Below are 8,795 nucleotides of genomic sequence, written 5' to 3' on the forward strand. Positions count from 1 at the left end.
ATCCTAAATGAAAAACACAGGAGAAACTGGTTTTCATCCACTTCTTATTTGAGTGTCTGATGGTTCAGCTAGAACTAGTCTGTTTGTCTCTCTTTCTCCTCTCCCTCCCTCCCTCCCTCCTTCCCTCCCTCCCTGCCTCCCAAGCTGCACATGGTGTGGGAGAAGGGGAGCAGGGGTTAAAATATATAGTGTGTTGTGGTGCATGAAAGGTTAACTGAAGGGAAGACTCATCTATGCAGCTATGGGGAATTCATCGTCCATGCTGGAGTGACACTTTTCAGTGATGTGGCAGCTTTGGGTTCACCCACCCCTCAGCCATGCTCTATTAAGTCAGCCCAATAAACTTACTGATTGGCCAAGCTGGGCTTTGGAAGAATCATTACTCTGGTCTGTCATTAATGCCCTATCTGGGGTGAGTAGATTTTGTGTCATTCCAGGGCAAGTTTACACAGGGGGTTGGGGTGTCATCCATGAATCTAGAATTTGAAACTATGTGGGCTGTGAGTTGTAGAAAAGAGGGAGGACTGAAGAGATTTATGTGGGGTGTGATGGGATCAGCTCATGGATGTGACTGCAGCGCAGACCATATTTACCAAACACTTCTTGCATACCATGCCTCTCCCAAAGAAAGAGACACACACATAACAGCTGGCACAGAAGCCAGGCATAGTTGCCAGGCTTGTGATCCTGGCTGGGGAGGCAGAGGCAGGAGGATCAGAAGTTCAAGATCATCCTTGGCTACAAAAGGAGTCTGGGATCAGCCTGGGATACATGAGATCCTGTCTCAAAAAGCCCTCAAACCCAAACCAACCAACCAAACAGAAAGTCAGCACAAAGTAGTGAAGGAAGAGAAGTCAGAAAGGGGAAAACCAAGCCAGAGACAAGCAGGAGGCAAGCATGGTGGACTGTTAGTTCTGTCAACTTGACAACCTAGAATCACCTGGGAAGAGAGTCATATGAGGAAATCTAGACCAGGTTGGCTTGTGGGTATGTCTGGGGGAGTGGGGATTTTTAACTGACGTAGGAAGACTCAGCCCATTCTGGATGGCACCAAGTCCTAAGCTGGGAGTCCTGAACATTTTAAGAGAGAAGAAAGCCACATGCATTTATCTCCCTCTGCTGTGGATACGATGTGACCAGCTCCTGCCACTGGGACTTATCTGCCACGACTGCTGTAACTTGAAATTGTGAGCCGAATAAACCCTCCTCTGCCTTATGTTGCTTTTGTCAGGCTATTTGTCACAGCAACAGAAATGAAACTAGGACAAAGGGCATTAATCAACATGCACAGCGAACAAGAAGAGAAGATCCAAGAAGCCTTCTCAATGCCAAATTGCCCAAGAAGGGTAGGCAGGGATGCCAGGTGGGCACAAAACTTCTCTGGGGCCTGGGTGGCCAATAATGCATGTAAGTGGGTGTACAACTAGATATTGTGGCTGGGCTGGGGTAAATGGTCCCAAACCCAGGCTTTTCTCAGAAAGGGGTTACTTTGAAAATAACAACTCAAGGGTACTGAGGTCACCAGCTACCATATGACTAAAATGAATAAGCAAGAGTTAAAACACAGACACCTCACCAAACCACTAACCTCAAAGCACTTTTCTCTCTTTGCCTGGTGAAGCAGGTTGGCCATTCCTGGTAGCAGAACTGGAAAGATGAACGTTTCCAAATAATCTCTGGGGGAACCTGAAACAAAAATATTTCCACTGAAAATCCCAAATGATCCACGTTCTCCTAAGAGAGACATTTACTCCTGACCAAAAAATAAGAGGTGTAGGAAGAGATCCTGTCTCAAAAAGCCCTCAAACCCAAACCAACCAACCAAACAGAAAGTCCTCCTAAGAGAGACATTTACTCCTGACCAAAAAATAAGAGGTGCCATCTGGCTGGGAATTATCTCAGTTGGTAGAGTGCTTGCCTAGCATGCATGAGGCCCTGGCTTCCATCTCCAGCACCAAATAAACTAGGTGTGGTGGTGCCTGCCTGTAGTCACAGCCATCAGAAGGTAGAGGCAAGAGGATCAGAAAGAAGTCCAAGGCCAGCCTTGGCTATATAGTGAGTTCAAGGCCAGCCTGGGATACATGAGACCCTGTCTCAAAAAAAACCAAAAAACAAAAAAACGCAAAATGAAACAAAAAGGTACCACCCACTCAATAGCATGACCCCACCTGTTACACCTGAATAGGACAGTAATACTGGGGAGACCTAGTATGTCCCTCTGAGTCTCTGCAGTTAGGCAAGGATGGAGGCTGGGTCCTACCCAGGCCAAGTCCTCCAGCTTGTACAGCACTAAGGCAGTAATGACAAGAAAGCCAGTGTGTCTGAAACAGGATGTGAATACAGAAATATGACAGGAACTCAAACCAGAGAGTAACTGGGAGTGGAAGAATACCAGGTAGCACCTTACACCCACAGTAATGGCAACAGTGCCCGGCCAAGGCCCAAAGCAGAAGGCACAGAACACAAAAGACAAAGGGCTCAGAGAAGGCCTGATGAGCTGGGGCTTAGGGAGACGACCTGGGCCTGGACCTCAAGGCCTGCCAACAGGACATTTTCTACTACCTTTTGCATTTGCTTACTCAGCTTTCCCCTTTCTCTGTATTTAATGTGGAATTGGAGTAGTTATCATTATTATCTCTGTTACATGTTAGTCTCACAGGAAAAAAAAAAATCAGTGGAATATACCTCTCTCTTAAAATAAGAATTATGGGGTTGGGGAGATAGCTCACACAAGACCTGAGTTCAATCTCCAGAAACCACCTCAAAAAAGGCAGGTGTGCTGGCAGGGGCTGGGAATCCTAGTGCTGGAGAGGTGGATCCCTGCAGTTCCCTGGCCAGTCAGCCTAGCTCATTTGGTGAGCTCCTGGCCAGTGACACACTCTGTCTCAAAAAAACAAAATAAAATGAAGAACTATAAGAACACAGTCTAGGAGCTGGAGAGATGGCTTAGTGGTTAAGAACACTGGTTGTTCTTGCAGAAGACCTGGGTTTGTATCCCAGCACCCACATGGCAGCTAACAACTGTCCATAACTCCAGTCCCAGGGGATCTGACAGCCTCTTCTGTCCTCCGCGGGCATTGCACAACACAGGTGCACTTACCTGCATGTGGTTAATACACGCATACATGTAAAATAAAAATAATAAATAAAATTTAAAAAAAAGAACACAGTCTACTAACGTGGTCTCCCCTGAAGTATGTCTGACTACCCCACCCTACCCTTTGACTATTATAGCCCCAAACTGTAGAAGATGAAAGCCCACTTCCTTACTTACAGGTTTTTGGTTTGATGGTTTCTGATTTCATTTGAGGACAGGGTATAGGTGACATCATTGAGAAATGGGACGTGGGAAGGTAGTGCTCTGTGTTGAAGCCATGTGGAACGAATTCCTCCAATGGTGTGACTAGCTGGCAGGAAGGGGAGAAGAGTCAGTTCCTAAACAGCTCAAATAATTGGATTTCATTTTCTTTAATTTAAAAATTTTAAATTATACTTATTATTTATTGGGGGTCAGGGTGCATGCATGCCACAGTGTGCTTGTGAAGGTCAGAAGACAACTTGTAGGAATAGGCTCTCCTGGTCCTAGGAATTGAACTCAGGTTGTCAGATTTTGTGGCAATACCGACTGAGCCATCTTGACAGCCCTGGACTCTCCTTCCTTCCTTCCTTCCTTTCTTCCTTCCTTCCTTCCTTCCTTCCTTCCTTCCTTCCTTCCTTCCTTCCTTCCTTCCCTCCCTCCCTCCCTCCCTCCTTCTCTCCCTTGTTTAACTGGTTTTTATATATGTTTTTTAATTTTGATTCAGCCTGTCTGAATCTCTGAATTTATATCATTCAGAACTGGTCTTTCTTGAGACAGGGTCTCCCTGTAGCCCCCTAGAACTCATTATGTACATCAGGCTGGCCTCGAACGCACAGAGATCCACCTGCCTCTGCCTCCCAAGTGCTAAGATTAAAGATATGTACCACCATGCCTGGCCCTGGACTTTCTTTTATAACCTCAAGCTTCCACGTGTACTTATGAACGCCTACATACACACGTAACCACACACATGCAAACATGCATACACACATGCACACTATACACAACACATGAAAATGAAAGAACACACAAAAAAAGGGTAAAACCAGTTTGGATAAGTAAGAGAGGAGGTGGGGGTTACAGGCAGAAAGGGCCCCAGAGGACACAAGTCCCTTTTCGCATCAGAATGGAGCTTGGCACTCATGAGTTGCCAGACATTACGGAGGGCAAGAGTGAGAGAGGCCACCTGGCTGCTGGCCATGTTCTCCCTTCTGTTACTGCCCCCTCTTGATATTCAAGCTGCCTTCACACCAGCATGTTCTGTCAGCTCCCCACCCTCCTCAGTGACTCATCTGTAAACACATGAAACAAAGTCCGGGAAGGAGAACTCTGCAGGATCCCATGCTGGAACCCAAAACTCTCTTCTGATTTGGAGGTCTATGGCCCAACCACAAATTCCTGAGCTTGTGCCTGCCTACCCTGAAGAAAAGTCCTGCAGAGGGTCATCGCTCCCTGTGAGCACTTGGTCAGGGTTTTTCTATTAATAGAAGAGACCTAGTCAGAAACCAAACCCACATGTACAGCAGCAGAAGAAAACAGGCCAGCTGTGGTGGTGTCTAATTACTTTTAGACAGCAATTTGAATGGACTAAGATGTGCAGAGATAACTGAATAAGGCTATCTGTGTCTGCAAGGGTCTCTCTGGAGATCAGAGATTTCAATGGGGGCCAACTGGGAGAAAATCTGCCAACATGACACACACCATCCAAATTCCTGGGGGCCTAGATGATGCAGAGAGGTGGAGGGAGGTGAATTTTCTCTCGTTAGAGCCACTATGCCCTTCTTCTGCTCCTGGCTTAGATGTCAAGATGTCCAGGCTATCCAACTTTTGGACTCTGAGACTTGCACCAGCGGCCCCCTGGCCTTTGCACTCACTGAGAAGTTTGCCATGAGCTTCCCCAGGCCTTCACTCTTGGAGTAAGCAACACCATTGGCTTTCTGGTTCTCCAGCTTACAGATGGCCTATTGTGGGACCATTCAGTCTCTGGGTATTTGTATGTGAGCCAAATCCCCTAATAAGTCTCCTGCCATCTATCTATCTATCTATCTATCTATCTATCTATCTATCTATCTATCATCTATCTGGTAATCAATCTTCTATGTCTTTACCTATCCATCCATTCATCCATCCATTAAATGATCTCCTATTGGTTCTGATTTTCTGTAAAGTCCTAAGATACTAGGCTATATACAAAAAGCCTTTCAGGCTCCCATTTTAAAATTTAAATAAAGCAACCAAAGCTCTCTATACAGATCAAGAAAATTGCCGAGTGTGGTGGCACATGCCCTTAATCTCAGAACTCAGGAGGCAGAGGCAGGTGGATCTCTGTGAGATCAAGGCCAGCCTGTTCTACATAGTGAATTTCAGACTACAGGGAGACCCTGTCTCAAAAATACCAAAACAGAAAATCAACAGCATAAAAACTAATAAGAACAATGGGGGGGGGGCTGGAGAGATGGCTCATCGGTTAAGAACACTGATTGTTCTTGCAGAAGACCCAGGTTCGAACCCCAGCACCCACATGGCAGCTAACAACTGTCCATAACTCCAGTTCCAGGGATCCAACAGCCTCTTCTGTCCTCTGCAGGCATTGCACAACACGGGTGCACTTACCTACATGCAGGCAATACATGCATACACATAAAATAAAAATAATAAATAAAATGTTAAAAAAAAAAAAAAGAACTATAGGGGCTGGAGATATGGCTCAGCGGTTAAGAGCACTGACCTCTTTCACAGAGGGCCCAGGATCAATTCCCAGGACTCATATAGCAGCTAACAACAGTCTGTAACTCCAGTTCTGTAACTCTCTTCTGACCTCCACGGGCATTGCACAACATGGGTGCACTTATATACATGCAGGCAAGATACTCATACACATTTAAAAAAATCTTTTTAAAGAATTGTAAACATGGTTGGGCACGTTAGTGAAAACCTATAACCCCAGCACTTGGGAGGTAGAGGGAGGACGATCACAAGTTTGAGGTGATCCTAGTCTGTGTGCAGAGTTTCAGGCCAGACTGAGCTACAGGAGACCTTGTCTCAAAACAAAACAAAAAAAAGTATAAAGAAAGCCAGGCATAGTGGTGTACACTTGACAACTGTAACTCTAGCACTGAAGGATGAAGCAGAAGAATCAAGTTTAAGGCCAGCCTGAGATAGACACAGAGTTCCAGGGCAGCCTGGTCTACATAGTGAGACTGTCTCAAAATCCAAAGCATAAAATAAAATAATCAAGACTATAAATACAACTGACCTCTGAATAAGGACAAATGATTCAGAGAAGAGAACTATAATTAGCATTTATAAGAGAAATCTGTGAAAGAATTTTATCCTTAAAGCGAGAACAGGATACTAGGAAAAAGGGACAATCACCGGACAAGAAAGAGTTTTTAAGCACAAGAATTTGTCAGAAGCAGCTTCAGTAACAAAAGTTACTCAAAATCTAGAGAATCGTTTCTGTCCCTGTGACCCTGCTCAAGACATTTCTTTCTGAGCCTTACTTTAAAGGTTTCTTTTTTATCTCTATTAAGTGCATGATTCCATGGTATATTTCCTGGCTACTCTGTCCATGGCCCTCTCTCAGTACAGGGTTCATCTGGCACGCAGAGAAAGCTCCTCTGTCCACAACTATCCCCAACACAGATCTGCTGTGGGGTCCATTATAAAGGTTTTTTCTCATTCAAGATCTCACTGGAGCCTCACAGAGGCCCTGTGAGCTGGTCTAGGATTCCCTGTCCTGTTTATCAGATGCACTAACTAAGGCTCAGAGTGGTTACAGTGTACCATTCACAGTAGACCCAGGATTGACACCCTGCTTCAAGTTCTAACTCCTGTGCCTGCCTGTTCTCCTCCCTAGCCCAACATCAACCCTCAGGGCATAGGTGCTGTTCTCACTGAGGTCTGGGCACACTTACCACTGGAACCGAAGGTTCTTGCTTCACTTTATATTCTTCCGGAAAGGGAGGCAGCTCAGCTTCATACTCTAAAGGAAGAGGAAAAAAATGTTCAATTCTATACTTCACTGAAGTTTGTGATGTAATTTCTTTATGGGAATAAACTATTCTTAGATTTTATTTCAGTTGATAGTTTATAGAAATGAAACACATCTGGCCATTGCAGGTTATTTATTTTGATTTCTTATCTTTGGCATAGTACCGGGGCTAGAACCCAGAGGCTTTGTCAGGCAAGTAGTCTATCGCTGAGCTACACAACCACAGCCCTTGCAGGTTGATTTTTAATGTGGGTAAGCCACCTTACTCAATACGGGTAACATGCTCAGTCTCTTGCGTGAAAGTCAGGGCTTTCTGTTAGATTCTAAGACTCTTCCCCAGAGAGTCAAGTTCAGACTTTGCCCAAACATTGTGATAACCATAAGGACTATGAGAAGGAAGGTAAGGGCTAAGGAAGATGACTCCAGGAAATGGGGTCCAGAAATGAGCTTGGGGAACATTCCATTCAAGTTCTATAGGGTAGCGACAACTATTGCTGAGGAGGCAACAGAGATGCTCCTGGCTGAAAAAGTGGCTTCCCCTAAATTGTGGAAAAACCAGTGTTTTAAAGGCAACTGCACATTCACTTTGCAGTGGTGAGAAAAACTCTAGGGAAGGTGGTGCTGACTGTACACAAATTGTATTTCCTTAGCTGGTTGCTCACCAAGTAGTGAAGGATTTCTCAACTTTTTATAGAGCACCTAAGTATCAGGCTAGAGACAAGTATCAGGCTGGTGAGGTGACGGAACCTTTAGGAGGTGCAGCATTGCTGGAGAAAGCATGTCACTGGGGGGTGGTGAGTTTACAGCCTCACCCCACTTCCTGTTCTTTCTACTTCCTGTGTGGGGATGGAATGTGATCTCTCTGCTTCCTGCTCCTGCTGTCATGCCCTCCCCACCATTACAGACTCTTCCTCTGGAACTGTAAGCCAAATAAACCCTTTTCTTCTCTAAGTTGCTTTTGGTCATGGTATTTTATCACAACAGAAAATTAACTAATACAACATTGTGGATTAAAACCTGACTACAAGTCATAAGAAATCCTGTCTCTTTGTAAGATGTTGTCCCAGGTATCTATTACACAGACAGAAAACTCACGAACACACCCTTCATCCCCTAGAGACATGCTCTGAGATGTTCCTCAACCACCTAAAACCACAGACAGTCCTGAACTCCATAGAAACTATATTCTATTGTATTCCTAATACCTCTGACAAAGTTGACCTTAAAATGAGGCAAAGTAAGATCAACAATAGTAATAATAAAGTAGGAAAATTATAACACTACAGTGGGATGTTATTTAAACTCACGTTCACTTCCGAAATTGTCTAATATTTTTGTATCACAGTTATCCAAAGCTGACTTTAAAAGTTCAGAAAGTCACTATCCTCAGGCCTCTTGGGGTAAGTCTACAGCGACTATATTCTATTGTATTCCTAATACCTCTGACAAAGTTGACCTTAAAATGAGGCAAAGTAAGATCAACAATAGTAATAATAAAGTAGGAAAATTATAACACTACAGTGGGATGTTATTTAAACTCACGTTCACTTCCGAAATTGTCTAATATTTTTGTATCACAGTTATCCAAAGCTGACTTTAAAAGTTCAGAAAGTCACTATCCTCAGGCCTCTTGGGGTAAGTCTACAGTGCAGCTCTCCGCGCCGGGACTCCCTAAGCCACATTCACCCTTCCATTCCCCTCCCCTCACCGTTCTATAGTCCT

The 8,795-nt window shown here is 44.6% G+C and overlaps 1 protein-coding gene across 5 annotated transcripts in view; it reads right to left on the bottom strand.

Annotated features, from left to right (window-relative positions):
* Positions 1-8,795, bottom strand: part of Iqck (IQ motif containing K) — a 165,583-nt gene that overhangs the window by 142,792 nt on the left and 13,996 nt on the right. For all 5 annotated transcript variants that reach the window (XM_008843875.3, XM_029568692.1, XM_008843874.3 and 2 more), the window contains 3 exons: positions 6,997-7,064; positions 3,275-3,407; positions 1,589-1,686 (listed from right to left, as the gene is read on the bottom strand). In XM_008843875.3, coding sequence (XP_008842097.1) covers positions 1,589-1,686; positions 3,275-3,407; positions 6,997-7,064 — 299 coding nt within the window. The remainder of the gene's footprint in view (positions 1-1,588; positions 1,687-3,274; positions 3,408-6,996; positions 7,065-8,795) is intronic.

Source organism: Nannospalax galili, unplaced genomic scaffold, assembly GCF_000622305.1.
Source record: "Nannospalax galili isolate Female #2095 unplaced genomic scaffold, S.galili_v1.0 scaffold381, whole genome shotgun sequence".
Lineage (NCBI taxonomy): Eukaryota > Metazoa > Chordata > Mammalia > Rodentia > Spalacidae > Nannospalax > Nannospalax galili.